The sequence below is a fragment of the Pristiophorus japonicus genome, chromosome 8 (assembly GCF_044704955.1).
Source record: "Pristiophorus japonicus isolate sPriJap1 chromosome 8, sPriJap1.hap1, whole genome shotgun sequence".
NCBI lineage: Eukaryota > Metazoa > Chordata > Chondrichthyes > Pristiophoridae > Pristiophorus > Pristiophorus japonicus.
In genome coordinates, this window is record NC_091984.1 from 29,125,854 (window position 1) to 29,153,370 (window position 27,517).

The 27,517-nt window shown below is 46.8% G+C and overlaps 1 protein-coding gene across 1 annotated transcript in view; it reads left to right on the forward strand.

The window, feature by feature from the left end:
- Positions 1 to 27,517, forward strand: part of acp5b (acid phosphatase 5b, tartrate resistant) — a 73,265-nt gene that overhangs the window by 18,942 nt on the left and 26,806 nt on the right. The window contains exons 4-5 of the mRNA XM_070888217.1: positions 9,051 to 9,178; positions 23,303 to 23,494. Of these exons, the coding sequence (XP_070744318.1) occupies positions 9,051 to 9,178; positions 23,303 to 23,494 (320 nt within the window). The remainder of the gene's footprint in view (positions 1 to 9,050; positions 9,179 to 23,302; positions 23,495 to 27,517) is intronic.

The window sequence follows — 27,517 nt, forward strand, 5'->3', positions numbered from 1 at the left end:
TTGTCCCTTGCGATGGCATGAATCGCCGTTCAGCTAGCCATTGTCTCTGTTGAATTTCCCCTTTGGGTTCGACTACATGCTTGGGCATGTCCGATTGCCCCTGTCTGCCTGGAGAACTGTGTGCCGTGTTAACAATGTTGAATCCCTGTCCATTTGCTGCATTTAAACAAAGATTTTTGTCAAACTTCATTCTGGTCTCTTCCTCCCCTGAGATAAATGTTTGGGCCATCAAAGCCGCCGTTTCCAGGGTCAAGTCTTTGGTCTCAATCAGTTTCCTGAAAACCCCAGCGTGCCCGATGCCCTCAATAAAAAAGTCTCGCAGCATCTCCGCTCTGCATGCATCTGGGAACTTACATAGGCTCGCCAGTCGCCGGAGGTCTGCCACGAAGTCTGGAACGCTTTGCCCTTCTCGCCGCCGGTGCGTGTAAAACCGGTGTCTCGCTATCTGCATGCTGCTCGCCGGTTTAAAGTGCTCCTCGATCAACTTACTGAGCTCTTCAAAAGTCTTGTCCACCGGCTTCTCTGGCGCTAGAAGGTCCTTCATCAGGGAGTATTTCCTGGATCCACAAACCGTCAGGAGATGAGCTCTGCGTTTGTCGGCCGAATCCTGTCCCAGCCATTCCTTAGTGATGAAACTTTGCTGTAGTCTCTCAATAAAGTCGTCCCAATCATCACCAACACAGTACCTCTCTTCTGTGCTGCTAGTGGCCATGCTCGCGTGGTTTAAATCCCAGTTTCTCGTCACCAATAATATGTCCTTGCTATACAGTACAAATGCACACGAGGCCCATACTAGAGAGAAGGTCACTCTGTGACCAGTAACCTTTATTTGCCAGTACTGAAGTGGAGAAGATGGGTGGAGCTTCCCCTTTTATACTTGAAAGTCCAGGTTAGGAGTGTCTCCCACAAGTTCACCACCTAGTGGTCAGTGTTCTCACGGTGTACAACTTAGTTCAGTTTATACATGGATTACAATGACAGTAGAATACATGACAGCAGAGACAGCTGATCGGATGGTCTCAATCTTTGAGACATAGAAGTCCATGAGCTCCTTACACTTGTTGTTGGAGGTGAGTGTGGTGGAGACAGGGGAGAGGTTTAAGGGGATGGTTAGCAGTAGAGACTAGTAGCCGGGGGTTATTTTAGCAATCCAGAATGATCCCGGAAGAGTGAGCAGTTTTTGTAGACAAGAGTAGGAACCGATAATGTTTTATGTATTCGAGCCAGATCTGTTCAAGTCTGCGCCCTTTTGACTTGAGGGAGTGAAGATGAGGGCTGTACATGGGGGAACGGCCAGTGTGGGAGAGAGTAATCTTTTTAATAGGGACTAGGGCATCAAAGGTGGTGGTGAGGGTGTGGTTGAGCAGATCGGTGGCTGCAGAGATGTCATTGTTAAAAGAGGGCCAAAGGCTGGACAGTTTGGAGTTGATAAGTGCAGTTGTAAGAGAGTTTGGAGAGAGTTTTTTCCAGGGGCGGATGGAGAAGGAAGTAGGGTTGGGTGGGGGAAGGGGGATGTGGGTCGAGAGCAATACAAGGAAATGGTCAGAGATGGCTTTATCTTTAATTGATGCGGTTGGAATAGCAAGGCCAGGAGAGATTGCAAGGTCAAGGGGGTGGTCGTGAATATGGGTTGAGGAATTTACATGGAGGGAGAGATTAAAGGAGGACAGGAGGGTAGTGAACTCAGAGGAGAGAGAGCATGATGGCGGAGAGGAGAATTGCAAGGTTAGCGCTCCCTGGGCAAGCTGGGCGGTAAGGTCAGTGAGACAGTAGGATGGGACAGTTGGAGTTGCTGCTTGTGAGGAGACAGCGACGAGTGCCACGAGGAGCCCTTCGGAGAATGCCAGGAGAGGCACTGAGGAAGCTGCAGGCTTGTCTAAAAGGGATGGGCAATAAATGCTGGCCAGAGACGCCCACATTCCAGGAACAATTAACTATTTAGAGGTTAACTTCTATGCTGTGTATGTATTTTTAAACCTCCATTTAGGCTTACTCTTTCTAGCAATGTTTTCTATCTGTGGATTCTTGATTGAATATTGGTAATAGTTTATGTAAATTTATGGAAATAAATATAGGAAAGTCAAAGAGACTGCAAATTACAACATTTATCAAATATTGAGTCCCAATAAATACGGGGATGGTGAAATTAAATCATTCGTCCTCAACAATGGACCTGAATTTTCGCCACCATTCTGCACTGTTTTTTAGCATACGCTGTTTTTTGGAGCAAACTAAGAATCTGCAAGTTTCACCAAAGTTTCTGCGCCATTCTGAAGTAGGTACGTCCGATTTTTTTAGTTCTGCATTATTTGACGTCACTGGGGGCGGAATCTGCCGGGTGTGCCACTTCTGGCCATTTAAGCGAGTTTGGCCACGTACGATTTTTTTCTAAAACGTCGCATTGAACCCTTGTGAAAAACCTTCCCTACACTTAAGGAAATCGGCGCAGAGAAAAGAAAATCGGCAGCGAGAAGACGCCATTGTTTTAGCCGAGCTGAAAACACGGCACCCAGGGCGGGGGTCGGTGGGACCTTTCGGCCTGGGATAGCAACGGAACCGGGGCAGGGGGAGGGGGCCATTCAGCCCGGGATAGGAGCAGCACCGGGGGTGGGGGCCTTTCAGCCCGGGATAGGAGTGTAACTGGGGGGTAGGGGGATGGCGACGGGCCTTTTGGCCAGTGATCCTGCCGGCTGGCGCTCCGTGCCTCGAGCCCGGTGATGATTGGAGATGGGACAAAACCAGTTTGTTGCAGAGCTAACAATAGTGAATATTGCCCCCAGTCTTCATTTTATCCCATGTACTTTGTGCTGTGTGTGCCCTAAATGTCTGCCTTGAGTGTCGCATCACCATAGAAACCGAGCCTAGTCATGCACATGCGCAGACCAGGATGTGGTCCATGGACTAGGGCATGAGAGGGGGAAAAGGTGTGAGTGCTTTGTGTGAGTAGTTTAATGTTGTTTGCAACTAAGAAAAAAACAATGGGGGCGATCCAAGCAATGCCTCGTGTAGTAAGAGCGTTTTGCATCATGGCTATGCAAAGGAGAAGGTTAATAAGACAACAATATCTCAGGAACCAGAGAGCTCGAAGAATGATGGCGAGGAGGCCTTACCCGGATAGGGTGTTCAGGGAGAGGGGCTCATACCTGCACCTGATTGAGGCAGACTGCATTTGTAGGCTGCGCTTTCGGAAGGAGGTGATCACCTAGATCTGCCAACTGATCAGGGCAGACGTGCAGCCTAGAAGCAGGAGGAGGACTGCACTACCCATAGAGGTCAAGGTGACTGCAGCACCGGCCTTCTATGTGTCCGGCTTGTTCCAGGCTTCAACTGGGGACGTATGCTGCATCTTACAGCATGCGACACATAGCTACATTCGACAGGTCACAACTGCGCTGTATGCCCGCAGGGACAACTACATCAAGTTCTCCATGACCGTCCAGTCAATGCGTGACAGGGCTGTGGGCTTCTCGAGGATTGCTGGCTTCCCCAAGGTGCAGGATGCGATAGACTGTACCCACATCGCCTTGCGAGCAACTTCAGGCGAGAGGGGTTGAGGAGGACGACGAGCAGGTTGACAAGGAGGAGGAGGAGGAGCAGCAGCAGGAGGAAACCATGCCACCACCTCAACCCGCAGGACGACGGCGGGGGAGGGGGCCCTCGTGCACCTATAGCCATTGCAAGAGCCTTGCGTCAGCGGCTAATCCATGAACGCTTTGCTGCATGAAGGCTGAGCGGCACGTTTGCTCATTCACCATATTGGTTGACTGTTGCGTTAATTTAAAGAATATTCATGACACTGGTTTAATTGAAAAAATAATTCTGTTTATTAAACATTTGTACATTTGTACAGGTGCAGCGTCGGGAATCCGGAATCCAGAATAAAAACAGATACTGCTGAAAATCACAGCAGGTCAGGCTGCAGGAATCCGGACTCCAGGACAATCGGCGGCAGGGTGGTCCGGAATCCATAACACTTCCAGAATCCAGATCCGCCGACCCTGCCGCCCTCGGGGCCCCGCCATTGCCCGACTTAGGGCCTCACCGCTGCTACCCTTACCTCGGGGCCTCCTCGGCGGGGCCGGATGGCCCGGACAGCTCCTCGGCAGGAATCACCCCCCCCCGCCCCTGACTTCTGATGTTCTGAAATACCCGAACCTGGGTTCGGGTGTTTCCGGATTCGTGACATCAGAAAGCAAATCGAAAATCCGGAATCTGAATGGCCTCGGTCCCGAGGGTTCCGGATTTTAGGCGCTGCACCTGTACTTAACTTTAATAAATATTTCTGTTACAAACTTTGGCCTCTATTTTCGCCACGATTGTGCGCCGTTATTTGGTGTGAAATACTCACTTTCCAACTTTCGCCAACGTTTGGACGCTGGCGCCGACCATGTGCGCCAGTTTAAACGTTTTTGCCGTAGACACGAGTCAAAACGCTTATGCAACACGTGTGCCCAGCTGGGCAATGCGCCCAGGGAAGACCCCCTTAGCCCCTGGTCCTGGCCCGCCAAGCCATGGTCACGCATTCATGTGGACTACGCAGGTCCTTTCATGGGAAAATTGTTTTTGGTTGTAGTAGACATCTACTCCAAATGGATCGAGTGTGACATTCTCAATTCAAGCACATCTCTGCCACGATAGAAAGTCTACGGGCAATGTTCGCTGCCAATAGCCTACCGGATATCTTGGTCAGCGATAATGGCCGATGCTTTACAAGCATTGAATTCCAGGACTTCATGGCAGGAAATGGTATCAACCATGTCAGAACGGTACCGTTAAAGCCAGCCTCAAACGGTCAGGCGGAACGAGCAGTGCAGATAATCAAACGGGATGCTCAGAATCCAAGGGGGTTCCCTACAAAGCCGCTTATCACGCCTCCTGTTGGCCAATAGATCCCGACCACACTCGCTCACAGGAGTTCCACCCGCAGAGCTGCTAATGAAAAGTATGCTCAAAACCAGGTTATCCCTTATACACCCCACCATGAAAGAAATTGTTGAGAGCAGGCGCCGGTCACAATGTGACTACCATGATGGGAATGCAAGGGCACGATGTATTGATGTCAATGACCCTGTCTTTGTCCTCAACTACGCTGCAGGGCCCAAATGGCTCGCAGGCACTGTGATTGCCAAAGAGGGAAATAGGATTCTGGTGGTTAAACTTACCAATGGACAAATCTGCCGCAAACACGTGGATCAAACAAAAAGGAGGTTCAGCAACCCCATAGAAGAAGCAGAGGAAGAACACGATGTAGAGTTCACTCCATCACAGGTGACCGAACACCGGAACGAAGTGGAGGAGAGCCCAATCACTGTGGGCAATCTGGACAGGCCTGAGGCACCGCAAACATCAGACATTCAGGCCAGCGCCCAACAACCGGAGCCCCAACTCAGGCGCTCTACCAGAGAGACTTAACCTGTGATCCCAATAAGACTTTGGGGGGGAGGTGATGTCATGTATTCAACTGTCATTGCAATCCATGTATAAACTGACCTAAGTTGTACACCATGAGAACACTGACCACTAGGTGGTGAACTTGTGGGAGACACTCCTAACCTGGACTTTTAGGTATAAAAGGGGAAGCTCCACCCATCTTCTCCACTTCAGTGCTGGCTGATAAAGGTTACTGGTCACAAAGTGACCTTCTCTCTAGTATGGGCCTCGTGTGCATTTGTACTGTATAGCAAGGACATATTACCTCCCTAATGTGTTATGACAGTTTCCCATTTCTCCCGAGAGTGTTGTTACTTCTCACAATAATCCTGCTATCTCATCACCCACCCCACCCATGGTGTCTAGGAGTGATTGGGAAGCTAAATGCTCTCCTCATTGCCATGAGCTGAACCACGTCTGTTGGATCCTGCATTTCAGGAGAGCGTTCTTGAGTTCTCCTTCCCCTCCTCACCCTGGATGTGGCTCGCTGCAACCCACTGGGACCCGCAACCTTGGACTGTGGGACATAATGAAATGTCCCCTCGCCCGTAGCAGTCTGGAAAGGGCTTGGCACATCTACGTGTGGTACCACCTCCAGATTCAGTGTCACAGTCTCAATATTGGGACCTTCCCACTCCCCTCTGATCCTCCTGCTCATCGTTGTCCTGATCTTCCTGTGGAAGTTGTGCATTAAAGACTTCATTCTGGTCAGGCTCCTCTGTGGCAGGGGGTTGAGCTTCCTCAGGGATGGGCGCAACTTCTGCAAAATATAACAGAGCAGACGATCAGTTAGCAGCAGGGGAGCGGACAGGGGGGCATGAGTAGGCTCACACAGCGCAGGCTCATTTGAAGGCCCACGATGAATGATAGCACATTACATAAACTGAAGTGTAGCTGACAGAGAGTACATCCAATAAACCGAAGCGTGGCTAGCCCACGCAGGACTTAACATTTAGCCAAGCCAGACTGTGGAATTTGCAGGACTTAGCCTCTCTCTGTAAGCTGGGCCCAGCTTGTGCATCCATTGTTGACCTTTCAGAGCCAGCACCAATCATACCAGCGATCCTCGCTTCTAGCGGTGTCAGTGGGTGCCGTACCTCCTCCAGGTTTTGTTCGCTCTCTGTTCATATGCGCCATCTGCCTCTGCAAAGATGAAAATAGAATTTTTTAAGAGAAGGGGTCTGTTGTGGTGGCACACACAGATGGTCACATTTACAGTTGTAATTCCAGTGCATAAATGAAAATATTACTTACAGAAACTTTTTGGCCAAGGTCTTGCCATTTCTTTTTGCACTGCCTGCCGGTCCTCGGGGTGGTCACCATTGCAGAGAAATCATCTCCAACTTTGTCCCAACATCTGTTCATTTCTCTGGGCTTTACTTTAACTGAATCTTTATTCTGAAGCTGATGCTGTCTGCTCTCAGTGATGGAAACCAGGACGTCAGTTTCATCTGTTTGAAAATTCCTGGTCTTTGCCCCATGATCCATATTGCAGCAGTTCAGATTCTTATACTCACAAGCAGCTCTGAAAGTACGCAGCACACCACACCCTTCACATGGAAAACGGGAAATTTCTTTGGGTGCCTTTTGGCCCGGGATAGCAGTGGCACCGGCACCTGGAGCAGGGGGCCTTTCGGCCCGGGATAGCAGCGTCGTCATTTTCAGTTTCCAGCCTCAGCCCTTGGTCAGTTTCCGTTTTCAGCCTCAGCCCTTCAGAGTGTCCTTCGTTACCCTGGCAACATCAGTTTTTGGCGCATGCCTCATACTCCACCCACAAAGCTTAAGGCTAATCTGCACCGCTCCAAATTCAAAGTTAATTCCGGCGAAACTCTGAACTTTTTTTTTGGCGCAGTCAAGCCACAGAAAAAATCGGACGTACCTCTTCAACTGCGGTAAAAATCGTCCATGTGGAAAATTGAGCCCATGGTAATGCTTAAGAGCTGGTTATAAGTAAATTTGTTCATAGAATTTGCCTATTATAAATAAGTTAAGTTTTTGTGCTCCCTTGAGCTGTAGAATGAAATGGAGCATTTATACTGGAGCTTAATTGTTGGCTGAACAATAAACTATGAGTATTTCAGCTAAACCACAGTTACTCATTTTTAAACATAGAAACATAGAAAATAGGTGCAGGAGTAGGCCATTCGGCCCTTCGAGCCTGCACCGCCATTCAATGAGTTCATGGCTGAACATGCAACCTCAGTACCCCATTCCTGCTTTCTCAGCATATAAACGTCTATTGGAAAGCAACCAAAGATACTAGAGGGTAAGCTTTTTGACACTTATTTTTTTTGTTTCTGCTCATTTTCTTTACAATGAGGAAAACAAAAGAAATTGTAACCTGATTGCTTAATATTATGAAATCCTATCTATTCTAATTGTATTGATCAGTCGGTTCAATTTTAGAATATTTGCAGACAAAAGTTCTAAACTAACATGATAGATATAGAAAGTATTTGAAGAGAAGTTAATAGGATCAAATATCAAGAAACATAGAAACATAGAAAATAGGTGCAGGACTAGGCCATTCGGCCCTTCGAGCCTGCACCGCCATTCAATGAGTTCATGGCTGAACATGCAACTTCAGTACCCCATTCCTGCTTTCTCACCATACCCCTTGATCCCCCTAGTAGTAAGGACTACATCTAACTCCTTTTTGAAAATATTTAGTGAATTGGTCTCAACTACTTTCTGTGGTAGAGAATTCCACAGGTTCACCACTCTCTGGGTGAAGAAGTTTCTCCTCATCTCGGTCCTAAATGGCTTACCCCTTATCCTTAGACTGTGACCCCTAGTTCTGGACTTCCCCAACATTGGGAACATTCTTCCTGCATCTAACCTGTCTAAACCTGTCAGAATTTTAAACGTTTCTATGAGATCCCCTCTCATTCTTCTGAACTCCAGTGAATACAAGCCCAGTTGATCCAGTCTTTCTTGATATGTCAGTCCCGCCATCCCAGGAATCAGTCTGGTGAACCTTCGCTGCACTCCCTCAATAGCAAGAATGTCCTTCCTCAAGTTAGGAGACCAAAACTGTACACAATACTCCAGGTGTGGCCTCACCAAGGCCCTGTACAACTGAAGCAACACCTCCCTGCCCCTGTACTCAAATCCCCTCGTTATGAAGGCCAACATGCCATTTGCTTTCTTAACCGCCTGCTGTACCTGCATGCCAACCTTCAATGACTGATGTACCATGACACCCAGGTCTTGTTGCACCTCCCCTTTTCCTAATCTGTCATCATTCAGATAATAGTCTGTCTCTCTGTTTTTACCACCAAAGTGGATAACCTCACATTTATCCACATTATACTTCATCTGCCATGCATTTGCCCACTCACCTAACCTATCCAAGTCACTCTGCAGCCTCATAGCATCCTCCTCGCAGCTCACACTGCCACCCAAAGTCTTCTGCTTGAAAATACATTCCATTTTATAAATCTTTGTTCGATTGTAATATCTGGAAGAAAACTGAGTTTTCTCTTCTGTTTCTTATTAACTGATTATTTATGCTTTTTTTTACTTCTGCCATATTTGTGAATCAGTGTAAATTAACCCCCTTCAGTCCATCTGTCACTGATATACTAAGTAGCTGACTTAGATTTTATTTATTTGAATAGGAAACGTTTGAGAATGTGTTTACTGCTCCATCCCTTGGCAATATCCCATGGTATATTCTGGCAGGAAATCATGATCATCTGGGTAACGTGTCAGCACAGATTGCTTATTCTGGGATCTCTGAAAGATGGTGAGTGATTCTGAACATTTATTAGTGTCACAGAGTGCTGCTCATATTTTAGTGAGGGGCTATCAATTGCTGTGCACTGATTCATAGGGTCCTCTTCCCCAGCAATCTAGAAATGGATATTTCATACAAGTTCAATTATTATTAATCTACTCTAGGGAAACACTGCGCACTGGACTGAAATATCCCAGGAATCTTCATCAACTGGAAACGTCTAGTTTCTGAAATAAACAGATGTAGAAATAAACCCGTGATCCTTTCAGTTTCCATTCCTATCTGTTGTTGTAGCTGTAGAGGTTTTTAAAAAAAAACTGAGTCACAAATGTTAAGGTTTATTATCGGTTAATTATTGTACCCCTTAAAAGGGAAATCATCCAATCATGAAGTAATGTTATGAAATCCCTTCTCCTAAACAAAACTTTTTCAAGGTGCCTTTAAGAGTTTTTGTATCTGTGTTATTTCCTATACATGCAATCTAACAATCTGCATTTTCACACTTGATGTTACGTTTTCCCACAATCATGAGGAATTTATGTACTACCTGCTCTATTTAAATGTTCTCCGTGTTTACGCTGTAATTTTTTCAGTTACCTAGTTTTTATATTCTTTGCCCTGCAGCACAACTAAACTCTTCTGCGAGAACCAGGCAAGGCAGTGAAAATGTGAAGCATCACAACAAATAGAGGATATTTACTGGGTTACAGCTCCTTGTATAAGGACCGCATTATAACGTGTCTGTCCTGTATAAGGATTTTGTTGAGTATCTAACATGTCTGGGCGTACGCATTGTTGGTTCCTGCCAATAAGAAAATTGGGCTATCAGCAGCTCTTAAGGAGCTGCAACTGGCATTTAAAGGACAGAGACTTTCGGCCTGAAATTCATCGACATAGAAACATAGAAAATAAGTGCAGGAGTAGGCCATTCGGCCTTTCGAGCCTGCACCACCATTCAATAAGATCATGGCTGATAATACAACTTCAGTACCCCATTCCTGCTTTCTTTCTATACCACTTGATCCTTTAGCCGTAACGGCCACATCTAACTCCCTTTTGAATATATCTAACGAACTGGCCTCAACAATTTTCTGTGGTAGAGAATTCCACAGGTTCACAATTCTCTGAGTGAGGAAGTTTCTCCTCATCTCGGTCTTAAATAGCTTACCCCTTATCCTTAGACTGTGACCCCTGGTTCTGGACTTCCTCAACATCGGGAACATTCTTCCTGCGTCTAACCTATCCAATCCCGTTAGAATTTTATATGTTTCTATGAGATTCCCTCTCATTCTTCTAAATTCCAGTGAATATAAGCCTAGTCGATCCAGTCTTCATATGTCAGTCCTGCCATCCCGGAAATCAGTCTGGTGAACCTTCGCTGCAATCCCTCAATAGCAAGAATGTCCTTCCTCAGATTAGGAGACCAAAACTGCACACAATATTCTAGGTGAGGCCTCACCAAGGCCCTGTAGAACTGCAGTAAGACCTCCCTGCTCCTATACACAAATCCTCTTGCTATGAATAGGGCCATTTGCCTTCTTCATCGCCTGCTGTACCGGCACACCAACTTTCAATGACTGATGTACCATGACACCCAGGTCTTGTTGCACCTCCCTTTTCCTAATCTATCACCGTTCAGATAATATTCTGCATTCCTGTTTTGACCACCAAAATGGATAACCTCACATTTATCTACACTATACTGCATCTGCCATGCATTTGCCTATTCATCTAACCTGTCCAAGTCACCCTGCAGCCTCTTAATATCCTCCTCACAGCTCACACTGCCACCCAGCTTAGTATCATCTGCAAACTTGGAGATATTACATTCAATTCCATCGTCCAAATAATTAATGTATATTGTAAATAGCTGGTGTCCCAGCACTGAACCTTGCGGTACCCCACTAGTCACTGCCTGCCATTCTGAAAAGGACATGTTTATTCATACTCTTTGCTTCCTGTCTGCCAATCAGTTCTCTATCCAGGTCAATAGATTATCCCCAATACCATGTGCCTTAATTTTTCATACTAATCTCTTGTGTGGGACCTTGTCAAAAGCCTTTTGAAAGTCCAAATACACCACATCCACTGGTTCTCCCTTATCCACTCTACTAATTACATCATCAAAAAATTCTAGAAGATTTGTCAAGCATGATTTCCCTTTCATAAATCCATGCTGACTTGGACCGATCCTGTCACTGCTATTACATCTGTAGTAATTGATTCCATAATTTTCCCCACTACTGATGTCAGGCTAACTGGTCTATAATTCCCTGTTTTCTCTCTCCCTCCTTTTTTAAAAAGTGGGGTTAAATTAGCTACCCTCCAATTCATAGGAACTGATCCAGAGTCTATAGAATGTGGAAAATGATCACTAATGCATCCACTATTTCTAGGGCCACTTCCCTAAGTACTCTGGGATGCAGACTATCAGGCCCTGGGAATCAATCCCATCAATTTCCCCAACACAATTTCCTTCTAGCTAGACCCTCGGTCCCCTAGTATTTCCAGAAGATTATTTGTGTCTTCCTTAATGAAGACAGAACCAAAGTATTTGTTCAATTGTTCAATTGTTCAATTGGGCTTTGGGAACAAACATTTCTTTGTTCCCCATTATAAATTCACCTGATTCTGACTGCAAGGGACCTACATTTGTCTTCACTAATCTTTTTCTCTTCACATATCTATAGAAGCTTTTGCAGTCAGTTTTTATGTTCCCAGCAAGCTTACTCTCATACTCTATTTTCCCCCTCCTAATTAAACTCTTAGTCCTCCTCTGCTGAATTCTAAATTTCTCCCAGTCCTCAGGTTTGCTGCTTTTTCTGGCCAATTTATATGTCTCTTCCTTGGATTTAACACTATCCCTAATTTCCCTTGTTAGCCACAGTTGAGCCACCTTCCCCGATTTATTTTTACTCCAGACAGCGATGTACAATTGTTGAAGTTCATCCATGTGATCTTTAAATGTCTGCCATTGCCTTTCCACCGTCAACCCTTTAAGTATCATTCGCCAGTCTATCCTAGCCAATTCACACCTCACATCGTCGAAGTTACCTTTCTTACCACCCGCTTGCCGCCCAAAAATACAAATTTAGTCAAAAAACAGGTACATACCGCCAACATACCGCTCGGCGGAAGATTCATCATTGACATACCGCTGGGCGGTATGCACATCGTCCGCTATGTAGAACCGCCCACATACCACCCAAAAAGTGCAAGTTTCATGACCTACCACCGGAGCTGCATACAGTCCTGGCGAAGGTGGTTTTACTCGATCTTAAGTAGGCGGGAATGGGTGGTAGTGTTCGTGCTGTCATTTTGAAATCGGGAACAGTCAGCTAAAACAGCATCTCAGTATTTCAGAAGTGAACAGTGACTTTACAGTACGATTCACAGTGGGAAAGGTATTTTTATTGTTACTGAGTACATTATTAAGATAGAAGGCATTTGAGTTAATTTTTTTTCATTGCAAAATCATTTGCATTTATCTCAGGGTATTTGAGGAGATTCTGGAGATTTAAAAAGAATGGGGCCTGTACTATCTCAGCCTGTATTGCTGACTACTTGTTTAATGCAGGATCCAGATGGGAGAAGGTTTATTGAGCAGAGTTATCAGGGTTATGGAGGAGGTCACAGACTGATGAGGAGGAGGAGGCCTTACCCCCAAGGGATTTTCAGGGAGAAGCGCTCATACTTGGACCTGACCGATCGACAGTGTGTTCGAAGGCTGAGCTTCCAAAAAGAGGTGATCAATAAGATTTACCAGCTCATGAATGCAGCCCTGCAGCTCAGTACCACCAACATTACTGCACTCTCTGTCGAGATGAAGGTGTCTGCAGCACTTTCCTTTTATGCATGCGGCTCTTTTCAGGCATCAGCTTAGGACATATACTGCATTTCTCAGTACGCTATTTATCGCTGCATTCGACAGGTAACCGAAGCACTGTCTGCACGCCGGATGGTACTGAGTGACAGAGCTTTGGGATCTGCACGCATTGCCGGCTTCCCCAAGATGCAGGGTGCTGTTGACTGTACCCATATTGCCCTGCGAGCACCATTACAGGAGGCGGAGGTGTACTGAAACCATAAGGGATTTCACTCCCCCCACGTGCAGCTCGTCTGCGCCCAGACACAGTAGCAATGAATGCCTACTTTCCAGGAGCATCCATTATGCGCACATCTTGCGTGAGAGCGCTGTGTCTGACCTGTTGAAGTCTGAGCCACAGGGTAAATGCTGGATGCTGGGGGACAAAGGGTACGGCCTCACCACCTGGCTCTTGACCCCCCCCCCCCCTGCGGAACCCTCAGACAGAAGCCGTACAACGATATAATAAGAGCCATATAGCCACACGTAATATTATCGAAAAGACAATTGGAATGCTGAAGCAGCGCTTTCGATGCTTGGACCACTCGGGAGGCAGGCTGCAATACTACCCTGAGCAGGTTGCTCAGTTCACAGTGGTGTGCTGCATGTTGCATAATTTGACAATCATGCGGGGACAGGAATTGCCGCAGGGGACTGCAGGACCACCTGAGGAGAGAGTGCAGGAGATTGAGGGAGGAAGAAGAGGAAAATGAGGAGGAGGAGGATGAGGAGGAGCTTGCAAATGAATTCATGGCACCCCCCCACCCCCCCACTCCCCAACACCACAGCGGAGGGCACGTGGAGCGTATGTCACTGCAAAATTGTTATGTCAGTAGCTCATAAATGTACGCTTTGCTAGAATGTGTTGAGATGCGTTTCATCTTTTCCTTCACATTGTGTGGGACCCTGATGACTGTTATCCCAAAAGTTTTGACGCTGTACAAGAGTGCTTAAATTCAAGTGAAATGTTTATGTAAAAAATATAAAACAATTGAAAAACTTTGCAATACTTAGAACTATAACAAAACAACTGTAACAACACTAACAACTTGAAATAAACTTTTAAATTCAAATTTCAACTATTTAAAATTAACAATGAACAATTGACTACAACAAAACACCCTTTACTGTCCTTGACCTCGACCGTGTACTCCCCCACCCTTTGGACTCACCCCCCCTTTTCTTACTCCTGCCCTTCCCTTTGCAACTGCCCCTGAGCCCGGACCTCCCCGTGGTGGTACCAAGCCGCGTGCAGCACTGCACCCCGAGTGTTGTTGCTGTTGTTGGGGGTCAGACATTGCAGGCGCAATGAATGCGGCCTCAGGAGAAGCTCATGATCCGGAAGGCACGGCTTCAGGGCTGGAAACTGCTGGCAGCACCCCACCCTCAGATGCTGTCGACCTGACTATGGCACGGGGGGATTCCGCTCCATATCCCGATCCCGTCGATTGCCGCATGGTATCGACGGTGTCAGCGGTTCGCTCCATCGTGGTGATCAGACGCGGCATATCCTCCTACTGTCGTTCTGATAGAGCCGCAATGTTTCCGGTTATCATTGCCTTGAGCAGCTCTCGACCTATGTCGACACTGGCCTGTGACCGAAGCACCATGTCCTGGTACGCACCTATCTGTCGTGCAGCAACGGACCTTTTCTGCACCCACCTCCGTCGCTGCGGCAAAAGCGCTGCAACACTGGGGGTGCGTTGCTGCGCACAGCTTGGTTCCGCAGAATCAGAGGAGGCATGGGGGAATCCCCTGAATACAGACTCAGTGGTGGAGGATGTTCCATTTGGCCCAGATGGAACTGTTATATCCTCCTCCGTCCCCACCCCCACCTCCACCTCCACTGACTCCAGCATGAGCTGCTCTTCCTCTTCCTCTTCCTCTTCATCATCTCTGGCAGGGGTGAAGTCGGGAGAGGGTTGGGTGATGCCAGAGGTGGAGGCCGTGGGTCTGTCATCTGGTCTCTGCGGAAGTCTGGTCTGAATCCTCCGAGTCTGGAAGTACAAAACAACATTTGGCACCAGTGGAGGGGTTAGGGTTACATGAGTACATAGTACAGTGACTTATCGCAGTCTTACTTAAATGTCCACCACTGCTGCAGTACTGCATTACATATCGCAGACAAACAATACATATATACATATGCATTGCGTTACATACCCGCAACATCGCATGAGCCCATCATTACAGTGCAATAAACTTACATGACATTACAGGATCGCAACACAGACCGGGGATTGTATTGAACTGACCATCCTGTGTGGGTGGGTCAGCTCCAATGTCGGTGGTGGCACGGTTGCTATCCCTGGCCAGTGACAGGGCACGGATCTCCATCTCCGTCAAGGGTTCTTGCATTGTGGGTCCTCCCCTTGTTCGCCGCTGATCCGCTGCTATTGCAGATGCCTTCTTCTGCAGAAAGTAAAGTAAATAAAAGTAATAATCTTCAATCCATTTAACATCGCGCACACACAGGTTCACACGCACACACCTCAAAACATTGGGTTGATCCTCTTGTCATTGCTTGAAATCACAAATACATCGCCGTAACATTGGTATAAATAACACCATCTGTATGACCCTGAACTTACATTTACATGGTACATGGTACATGGAGGGTGCATGAATAAAATCATTACTTACTCTTGCCACCCTCACCAAGTCGTTCCTCTTACGACACCTTTCCCCGGTGCGTGCCATGGTACTTGTGGAGGACACAATCTCCCCGATCCCATCCCATATTCTGTTGTACTCCTTTGTGGGGAGGGGGGGGGGAGCTTTCCATGACCACCCTTCATTAAGTTGGAGTATCTCTCCGTGATATTCACCAGCAGGGTAGATAGCTCCATCTCGTCGAAGGCGGGCGCCCTCAACCTCCCGTCCTTCTCGATGTTCCTGTGCTTAGACTTCTTTTTCAATGTTTCCATGATATTTATATTTATTATATTTATTATATGATTTTTTATTTATGAAATATGTATTATTGTTATTGATATCTTATTATTTGTGCCACACCGTCCGTCGACAAGAAAGTCGAGCTTGATCGACTATAATGCTGCACACTGTCCTCTGCACACCGCTCGCATACCGCCGAAAAAACTTTCACCAAACTAACGGTCTTCGAACTTGGTGGTATTCCGCTGGTTTTAAATGACGCACCGCCGAGAAAAGGGTGGATCTTACGTGCTGATGAATTTTGGGCCCTTTTATTCGAACTTTGGATCTGCAGCAGACTGGTTGGAATTGTTGAGAAGATATGCCATGGAGGAAGACTCGGGCATTCAATCCTGATACTTTGGAGGTGCTGATGGGAAAGGTGCGCCAAAGGAGAGTCTTCTATCTCTGAGGCAGAAGGTCATGTGTGCTGAGAAATCCCAGGCTCAAACTCTTTGGGAGGAGCTAGCCCTGGGAGTCAATGCTGGGTCCCAGCTCAGGTCGGCATGGGAACATTATAAGGAAAAGATTTTGTGGCATTGGAAGTGCCAAGATAAGTTTTTTTAAAATTCATTCATGGGATTTGGGCATCGCTGGCAAGGCCAGCATTAATTGCCAATCCCTAATTGCCATTGAGAAGATGGTGGTGTGCCACCTTCTTGAACCGCTGCAGTCCGTGTGATGAAGGTACTCCCACTGTGCTGTTAGGGAGGGAATTCCAGGATTTTGACCCAGCGACAATGAAGGAATGGCGATATATTCCCAAGTCACGGTGGTGTGCGACTTGGAGGGGAATGTGGAGGTGGTGGCGTTCTCATGCGCCTGCTGCCCTTATCCTTCGAGGTGGTAGAGGTCGCGGGTTTGGGAGGTGCAGTCGAATGGCGAGTTGCTGCAGTGCATCTTGTAGTTGGTACACACTGCTTCTTGAGAGTTGCTGGAGATGAGCAAGTGAGCACTCATCTAGGCAAGTGAAGAGTATTCCATCACACTCCTGATTTGTGTCTTGTAGATGGTGGAACGTCTTTGTGGAGTCAGGAGGTGAGACACTCGCCGCAGAATACGCAGCCTCTGACCTGCTCTTGTTGCCACAGTATTTATGTGGCTGGTCCAGTTAAGTTTCTGGTCAATGGTGACGCCCCCAAGATGTTGATGGTTGGGTATTCGGTGATGGTAATGCCGTTTAATATCAAGGGGTAGTGGTTAGAATCTCGCTCGTTGGAGATAGCCATTGCCTGGCACTTGTGTGAAGCGAATGTTACTTGCACTTATCAGCCTAAGCCTGAATGTCATCCAAGTCTTGCTGCATGTGGGCACGAACTGCTTCATTATCTGAGGAGTTGCAAATGGCACTGAACACCGTGGAACAGCCCCACTGCTGACCTTATGATGGCGGGACGGTCAGTGATGAAACAGCTGAAGATGGTTGGGCCTAGGACACTGCCCAGAGGAAATCCTGTAGCGATGTCCTGGGCTGAGATGATTGACCTCCAACAACTATCTTCCTTTGTGCTAGGTATGACTCCAGACAGAGGAGAGTTTTCCCCCTGATTTCCATTTTACTAGGGCTTCTTGATGCCACACTTGGTCAAATGCTGCCATGATGTCAAGGGCAATCACTCTCACCTCACCTCTGAATTAACTGTGCCCCCCAATGTGATGACTATTTGCTGGCCCCTCTGGGAGAACAATTGCAATGATTCCACGCAGTACTGTCCCTTTGATGCGACATACCGTCATTGTGTAGAAATTGCATGGCACATTGACATAATCGTAAGGGGAATAGATAGGCGTTTCTGCGGCCGCAACCGAGACTCCAGGATGGTATGTTGCCTCCCTGGTGCAAGGGTCAAGGATGTCTCAGAGCGGGTGCAGGACATTCTGAAAAGGGAGGGTGAACAGCCAGTTGTCGTGGTGCACATTGGTACCAACGATATAGGTAAAAAAAGGGATGAGGCCATACGAGACAAATTTAAGGAGCTAGGAGCTAAATTAAAATGTAGGACCTCAAAAGTAGTAATCTCAGGATTGCTACCAGTGCCACGAGCTAGTCAGAGTAGGAATCGCAGGATAGCTCAGATGAATACATGACTTGAGCAGTGGTGCAGCAGGGAGGGATTCAAATTCTTGGGGCATTGGAACCGGTTCTGGGGGAGGTGGGACCAGTACAAACCGGACGGTCTGCACCTGGGCAGGACCGGAACCAATGTCCTAGGGGAAGTGTTTGCTAGTGCTGTTAGGGAGGAGTTAAACTAATATGGCAGGGGGATGGGAACCAATGCAGGGAGACAGAGGGAAAGAAAATGGAGGCAAAAGCAAAAGACAGAAAGGAGATGAGTGAAAGTGGAGGGCAGAGAAACTCAAGGCAAAAAAAAAAAAGGGCCACTGTACCGCAAAATTCTAAAGGGTCAAATTGTAATAAAAAGGCAAGCATGAAAGCTCGGTGCCTCAATGCAAGGAGTATTCGGAACCCAGGAGAGGGCTCTGAGCTAGTTAGAGTGGGTGAGAACTCAGATGAACAGGACCCCAAGAAAGAATGCAAAAGGCAAGAGGCAACAGAGCAGAGTAGCACTGGGGTTAGTGTAAACCACAAGGAGACAGGAAGGGACAATATGTATGAATATAAAGGGGCTGCAGGAGGGGTCAAAACTAAAAATCATGGTTTAAAAACTAGTATTAAAACACTCTACCTAAACGCACGCAGCATTCGAAATAAAGTAAATGAGTTGACGGCACAAATCATTACAAATGGATATGATTTGGTGGCCATTACAGAAACGTGGTTGCAGGGGGGCCAAGACTGGGAATTAAACATACAGGGGTATCTGACAATTCGGAAAGATAGACAAGAAGGGAAAGGAGGTGGGGTAGCTCTGTTAATAAAGGATGATATCAGGGCAGTTGTGAGAGACGATATTGGCTCTAATGAGCAAAATGTTGAATCATTGTGGGTGGAGATTAGAGATAGTAAGGGGAAAAAGTCACTGGTGGGCGTAGTTTATAGGCCCCCAAATAATAACTTCATGGTGGGGCAGGCAATAATCAAGGGAATAATGGAGACATGTGAAAAAGGAACGGCAGTAACCATGGGGGATTTTAACCTACATATCGATTGGTCAAATCAAATCGCACAGGGTAGCCTTGAGGAAGAATTCATAGAATGCATACGGGATTGTTTCTTAGAACAGTATGTTACAGAACCTACAAGGGAGCAAGCTATCTTAGATCTGGTCCTGTGTAATGAGACAGGAATAATAAACGATCTCCTAGTAAAAGATCCTCTCGGAATGAGTGATCACAGTATGGTTGAATTTGTAATACAGATTGAGGGTGAGGAAGTAGTGTCTCAAACGAGCGTACTGTGCTTAAACAAAGGGGGATGAGGGCAGAGTTGGCTAAAGTAGACTGGAAACACAGACTAAATGGTGGCACAATTGAGGAACAGTGGAGGACTTTTAAGGAGCTCTTTCATAGTACTCAACAAAAATATATTTCAGTGAAAAAGAAGGGCGGTAAAGAGAAGGGATAACCAGCTGTGGATAACCAAGGAAGTAAGGGAGAGTATCAAATTAAAAACCAATGCGTATAAGGTGGCCAAGGTTAGTGGGAAACTAGAAGATTGGGAAAATTTTAAACGACAGCAAAGAATGACTAAGAAAGCAATAAAGAAAGGAAAAATAGATTACGAAGGTAAACTTGCGCAAAACATAAAAACAGATAGTAAAAGCTTTTACCGATATATAAAACGGAAAAGAGTGACTAAAGTAAATGTTGGTCCCTTAGAAGATAAAAAAGGGGATTTAATAATGGGAAATGTGGAAATGGCTGAGACCTTAAACAATTATTTTGCTTCGGTCTTCACAGTGGAAGACACAAAAACCATGCCAAAAATTGCTGGTCATGGGAAGGGAGGACCTTGAGATAATCACTATCATTAGGGGGGTAGTGCTGGATAGGCTAATGGGACTCAAGGTAGATAAGTCCCCTGGTCCGGATAAAATGCATCCCAGGGTATTAAAAGAGATGGCAGAAGTGATAGCAGATGCTTTCGTTATAATCTACCAAAATTCTCTGGACTCTGGGGAGGTACCAGCGGATTGGAAAGCAGCTAATGTAACACCTCTGTTTAAAAAAGGGGGCAAACATAAGGCAGGTAACTATAGGCCGGTTAGTTTAACATCTGTAGTGGGGAAAATGCTTGAAGCTATCATTAATGAAGAAATAGCGGGACATCTAGATAGGAATAGTGCAATCAAGCAGACGCAACATGGATTCATGAAGGGGAAATCATGTTTAACTAATTTACTGGAATTCTTTGAGGATATAACAAGCATGGTGGATAGAGGTGTACCGATGGATGTGGTGTATTTAGATTTCCAAAAGGCATTCGATAAGGTGCCACACAAAAGGTTACTGCAGAAAATAAAGGTACGCGGAGTCAGAGGAAATGTATTAGCATGGATAGAGAATTGGCTGGCTAACAGAAAGCAGAGAGTCAGGATAAATGGGTCCTTTTCCGATTGGAAATTGGTGGTTAGTGGTGTGCCACAAGGATCGGTGCTGGGACCACAATTGTTTACAATATACATAGATGACCTGGAAGAGGGGACAGAGTGTAGTGTAACAACATTTGCAGATGACACAAAGATTAATGGGAAAGCGGGTTGTGTAGAGGACACAGAGAGGCTGCAAAGAGATTTAGATAGGTTAAGCGAATGGGCTAAGGTTTGGCAGATGGAATACAATGTCGGAAAATGTGAGGTCATCCACCTTGGAAAAAAAAACATTAAAAGGGAATATTATTTGAATGGGGAGAAATTACAACATGCTGCGGTGCAGAGGGACCTGGGGGTCCTTGTGCATGAATCCCAAAAAGTTAGTTTGCAGGTGCAGCAGGTAATCAGGAAGGCGAATAGAATGTTGGCCTTCATTGCAAGAGGGATGGAGTACAAAAGCAGGGAGGTCCTGCTGCAACTGTATAGGGTATTAGTGAGGCCGCACCTGGAGTACTGCGTGCAGTTTTGGTCACCTTACTTAAGGAAGGATATACTAGCTTTGGAGGGGCTACAGAGACGATTCACAAGGCTGATTCCGGAAATGAGAGGGTTACCTTATGATGATAGATTGAGCAGTCTTTACTCGTTGGAGTTCAGAAGGATGAGGGGTGATCTTATAGAAACTTTTAAAATAATGAAAGGGATAGACAAGATCGAGGCAGAGAGGTTGTTTCCACTGGTCGGGGAGACTAGAACTAGGGGGCACAGCCTCAAAATACGGGGGAGCCAATTTAAAACCGAGTTGAGAAGGAATTTCTTCTCCCAGAGGGTTGTGAATCTGTGGAATTCTCTGCCCAAGAAAGCAGTTGAGGCTAGCTCATTGAATGTATTCAAATCACAGATAGATAGATTTTTAACCAATAAGGGAATTAAGGGTTACGGGGAGCGGGCGGGTAAGTGGAGCTGAGTCCACGGCCAGATCAGCCATGATCTTGTTGAATGGCAGAGCAGGCTCGAGGGGCTAGATGGCCTACTCCTGTTCCTAATTCTTATGTTCTTATGTTCTTATAGGGCACAAGATTTTTACAAAAGAGAACTGGCAGGAAAAGCAGATTGAAAACTGGGCAGGGCGGTTGGTTTGCTGGGCTCTTCCCATTCTTTTTCTCATCTCTATTAGAGAAGTCTGGACCAGGGAGGAAAATGGGTGTTGCACAGCAGTGCTGTTTCCATCGCTCATTCATAAACTGACTTGTTTTATCAACGTAATGTGTTTACGGACTAAAACTACCTACAACCATAAAGGGCAAATGAAGGCAGGAGGTAGACCAGCCATCCTGAACCAGCTGACCACTTACGAGTTGGAACTCACTCCCTGGGAAGCTGTATTGCAGTGGCGAGTCTGGAGTTGAGGTGTATTCCAGCAAACGTCTTCATAGTGCCACCGCCTTGCCCCGTTTTCGCATGTGTTAGTCATTTGTACAAAGCACTAACTTCATATTACCTTACCTGTCTTGGAAGCCATTGTTGGGGAATGCATTTATAATCTTGCTCCTTTACCTGTGTGTCCTTCCCAAGATGATGAGCCCAGAAGGAATGGTGCTACCATCATCTCTCAGAACATTGCGACAAGCTCTCCACCTGCCCCTTTCATCCCAGAAAGTGTAGTGAGTGAGTTGGAGGAAGAGGTACTGGAGGAAGCACAATGCACAAATGAAGAAGAGTGAGTAGGGGGTGACAGAAGAGGTAAATGAACCAACTGGCCCGGCAGCAAGCTGATGCTGACTGCCTGTAGCATGAGCAACTGATGACTATTCGACCGGTCCTGCCTTCAGAAGGGGTTAAATGCAGAAGCCTTTCGGAACGCCCTCTAAATCTGTCTGACAGCTGCCGCAGGCTGCTGATGTCAGTGTGCAGCAGGGCACCTCTGCCAGTTCTATGGGAGAGGTTTAATTCAAGCACAGCCTAGCATGGAGCATGTAGCCCTTCGCAGTAAGCCCCAAAGCAATGAGGAGCCAAACATGGCAGGGTTTCTGCCACGAATGTGGCGACTGGTGTTATCGATGCCTTGGGCGACCAATACAGGAGCCTGTCACTGCCAGGTTTGACCAACTGGGTGATTGTCTAGACTGAGCAGTGACAGGGGGTCACCACCCCCAGTGGAGGCACCACGCGGGCATCTAGTTGGGAGGCTCTGGTCCGAGGGCATGGCTGCTGAGGGGTTCCATGAGGTCGCCTATTTTTAAGTAGACCATGCAAGTTCCCTCAAATGGAGGTGGTCAAAAATGCTCAGCACAAAGAAACGTTCTGAAATTGGTACAAAGCAACCTGCAGCAAGCCAGCTTTAAGAAAAGCTTGAAAGCAGGCCAGGCCATTGCGAAACGATGGGCAGGCGGGCGAGCAGCTCACTGGGGATGCTGCCATCCTCGAAGTTCAAACATCTGGTGCAGGACCTGATCCTGATTTGAATATTTTCTAATGTACACAAGGCCCACAGGGAGGCACATTTTTTTGCTAGAATAAGCAGCTTTGAGGACATTGGGCGTGGGAGGAACACAGCATATTGAACCACAGAAAATGTACCCTACTGTGAGGCCAGTTAACGTCAATCCATTCTAATGTGGTTTGCAGCTAAAGAAACTGCCAGTTCTTGTTTTTTTTCCCAAAATGAACGCAGTTTGTTCAGGTTTTAAAAACGTGAGAAGGCTTGGAAACCAGAATCCAGTTTAGGTGAAATTACCGCGTTAATACTCCAGGTTCAGAGCTGAAGCTAACACAAGCTCAGTCGTAAAGTGCAAGATATTTCTCTAATTTTGGAATAACTGGTTGCTCCTTTTGTTGCAGGAACTTTCCAAGTCTCTACTACGAGTTGAGTTTTAAGATTCCTGACACCAATGTTTCTGTCACCATCCTGATGATCGATACTGTTGTGATCTGTGGGAATACCTACCAAACCAACCAGCCAAAAGGACCTGAAAACCCTCAGTTAGCCCAGGAGCAACTTCAGTGGATCCAGCAAAAACTGGCACATTCCAGGTAACCTTTCGATGTCCAACTTGCAACATCAAAAAAAAATCACATCCAGAGTAGTTTCTTTTAATAGAATAGAGCAAATTCTACCAAAACCAATCAGATGCAAGACCAGATAATATGTAGCTTAACTTCACAATACTGGGGTAGGTGGTTTGAGCACTCTGAGAGGCAAACACCTAATTTTAGGGAGCCAAAGAGTGTAAAAGGTATCAGTTATTAAGTCAAACGGTAAGCAGACAGTGGTTTGTTGCTGTTTTTGTGCACTGACTTGCACTGGAATGATATCCGGTCGTGAAAAGTACAGCAGTGAAAGAACCCATGCAGCCCATTTGGTGCTAGCTCTTCAACAGGAGCTATCTGCTCTAATCCTATTTCTCTGCACTAAACCTGCATTCTCTGGCAAAATGAAAACTAAAGTGGTATGGAGACTGTTAAGTATTGAATAACTCCACGAGGCTAAGTACGGTGAGCTTGTTCAGGCATGACCTTACTCCAGTTTATTTATTTTCAAAAGTGAGGATTCAATATGGCTGCCAACATTATATACACGCCTTGCATGTGTCTGCCTGTGACCATTAGAACTCCGACAGTCGTGCCCTCCAGTGGTAGGTAAAACCCAGTTAACATACGTAACATCATTCCCCTCAAAGTCCTTGGTACAGGTTATATTTACAAGTTGAGACAGTCCGGGGCCTTCCACTCCCTGATTGATCTTCTCAGTTCAAACCCAAGCTTGGATGAGTTAGTAGGACCATTGCTGCATTGCGGAGCAGTCGGTCTGACAGGACTGTCGGGGACGGTAGTTTCGTCTTCATGAATGACACAAGGGTCAACTGATGGTTGGATGTGTGTTGGTTGGTTGATGATGATGTCATCTTTAATTTGTTCTGGGTTGTCTGTGACTCGCAGTTTGATTTGGTCGATGTTCCTTTTGCACGTTTGGTCATTTAACAGTTTGACTACAAACACCTTGTTCCCCTCCTTGGCCAAAACCGTGCCAGCAACCCACTTTGGACCATGACCATAATTCAGGACAAACGCAGGGTCATGAACAACAAAGTCACGTGATACAGCCGCACGATTGTGGTACCATTGGTGATGTTGCCTTCTGGTTTTGATGTGATAATTGAGATCCGGGTGTACAAGGGAGAGTCTGGTTTTGAGGCCTCTCTTCATTAACAGCTCAGCAGGAGGGACCCCGGTGAGCGAGTGAGGTCTCGTCCGGTAACTGAGCAGAATGCGGGACAAGCGGGTCTGTAGGGAGCCGTGAGTCACACGTTTTAGGCTCTGCGTCATGGTTTGGACAGCCCGCTCCACTTAACATTTAGACGCGGGTTTGAAAGGGGCAGACCTGACATGCTTGATGCCATTACAGGTCATAAACTTGTGGAACTCCGAACTGGTGAAACACGGTCCGTTGTCGCTGACAAGGACATCGGGCAGGCCGCGGGTGGCGAACATGGCCCGGAGGCTTTCAGTAGTGGCTGTGAACGTGCTGGATGACATGATTACGCATTCAATCCATTTGGAGTAAGCATCCACTACCACTAAAAACATTTTGCCGAGAAAGGGGCCGGCAAAGTCTATGTGGATCCTTGATCACAGTTTGGATGGCCATGACCACAGACTCAGCGGAGCCTCCACAGGTGCATTACTCGGTTGCATGCAAGTGTTGCACTGATGCACGCATAACTCCAAGTCCGAGTCAATGCCGGGCCACCAAACGTGAGACCTGGCAATGGCCTTCATCATAACAATACCTGGGTGGGTACTGTGTAACTCTCGCACAAAAGTTTTGCTGCCTTCTTTTTTTGGCATAACAACACGATTACCCCATAACAGACAATCAGACTGAATAGATAATTCATCTTTGCGGCGGCTATAAGGCTTAATTTCATCCTGCATTTCCCTTGGAGTGGCAGACCAATTTCCATTTGGGACACACCTTTTTGCGCTTGACAGTACAGTATCCTGGCTGGTCCAGGTCCTAATTTGGTGAGCCGTGACAGGTGACCCCTCGCTCTAGAAGGCATCCACGACCAGCAGCAAGAATGCGGGCTGCGGCATTTCCACCCTGGTTGTGGGCAATGGTAGCCGGCTAAGCGCATCAGCACAGTTTTCAGTGCCTGGTCTGTGGCAGATGACATAATCATAAGCAGATAATGTTCGTGCCCATCTTTGGATGCGGGACGAGGCATTGGTGTTTATACCTTTGCTCTCAGAGAACAATGAAATGAGTGGCTTGTGGTCTGTCTCAAGCTCAAACCAAAGCCCAAACAGGTATTGGTGCATTTTCCTAACCCCATATACGCATGCTAAGGCCTCTTTCTTTACCATACTATAGGCTCTTTCAGCCTTAGACAGACTTCTGGATGCGTATGCAACTGGTTGGAGATTGCCTGATACATTGGCTTGCTGGAGCACACAACTGACCCCATATGATGAGGCGTCGCAGGCCAGCACTAATCGTTTACATGGGTCATAGTGTACCAGTTATTTATTGGAACATAGCAGATTCCTGGCCTTCTCAAAGGCTCTGTCTTGAGATTTGCCCCAAACCCATTCATTACCCTTTCTCTGCAACATGTGCAAGGGCTCTAGCAATGTGCTCAAACGAGGTAGAAAGTTACCGAAATGGTTGAGAAGACCCAGGAACGAACGCAGCTCCGTCACACTCTGAGGTCTGGGTGCATTCTTGATGGCCTCTGTCTTCGAGTCCGCAGGCCTGATGCTGTCTGCTTTCTCCCCAGGAATTCGATTTATGGTGTCATGAAAATGCATTTGGAGCGTTTTAGCCTGAGTCCCCCACTCTGTCCAGACGACATGGAACCTCTTCGAGGTTGTGCAGGTGGTGTCGCGACCGATGATCACGATGTCATCTTGGAACATGACGGTTCTCGGGACAGACTTCAGCAAACTCTCCATGTTTCTCTGAAATATGGCTGCCGCCAAGCGAATTCCGAAAGGGCATCTGTGGTATATAAACATTCCTTTGTGCGTGTTGATGCATGTCAGTTTTTTCGACGATTCAACCAGCTCCTGTGTCATGTAAGCGGAGGTCATGTCCAATTTGGTGAATTACCCCCCCCCCGATAGCATTGCAAACAGGTCGTCATCTTGGGTAACGGGTCCTGATCCTGTATCGAGACTCGGTTGATCGTTAATTTGTAGTCCTGACTGTGCCATCACTTTTCAACACCGGAACAATTGGACTGGCCCATTCGCTGAACTCAACTGGTGATATGATTCCTTCCCATTGAAGTCTGTCCAGTTCGATCTCGACTTTCTCCCTCATCATGTTCTGAACCGTCCGAGCCTTATGATGGACGAGTCTTGCATCCGGGCCTCGGTGAATCTGCACCTTGGTTCCCGTGAAGTTGCCGATACCTGGTTCGAACAATGAGGGAAACTTGCTCAGCACTTGAGCACACGAAGCATCATCCACTGATGATAAGGCTTTAATATCATTCCAGTTCCATTTAATTTTCTCAAGCCAACTCCTGCCGAACAGCGTTGGGCCATTGCCTGGAACGATCCACAACGATAAATCATGCACAGCTCCATCGTACGATACCTTTACTGCCGCGCTGCCAATGACTTGTATGAGCTCTTTGATGTAGCTACGCAGCTTCGCATTGATTGGGCTCAGTTTGGACTTTTGGCCTTAGTGTCCCACAACTTTTCGAATGCCCTCTGGCTCATTATTGACTGACTCGCACCCGTGTTCAATTCCATGGATACTGGAACCCCATTTAATTTAACTTCCAGCATTATTGGAGGACTTTTGGTAAAAGAATGTACCCCATACACTTCTTCGTTCTGTACCTCAGGTTGAGTTGCCTGTGCCGCTTAATCCACGCTGGATAGATCATCCTCAGCCACGTGGTGTGTCGCAGCACGCTTGCTCGGTTGCGGACACGTTCACTGAAGGTGCCCCATTGTTGCACAGCCTTTTCACACGTATTGCTTGAATCGGCATTGATGGGCCCGATGATAGCCCCCGCAATGCCAAAAAGACGAGATTTG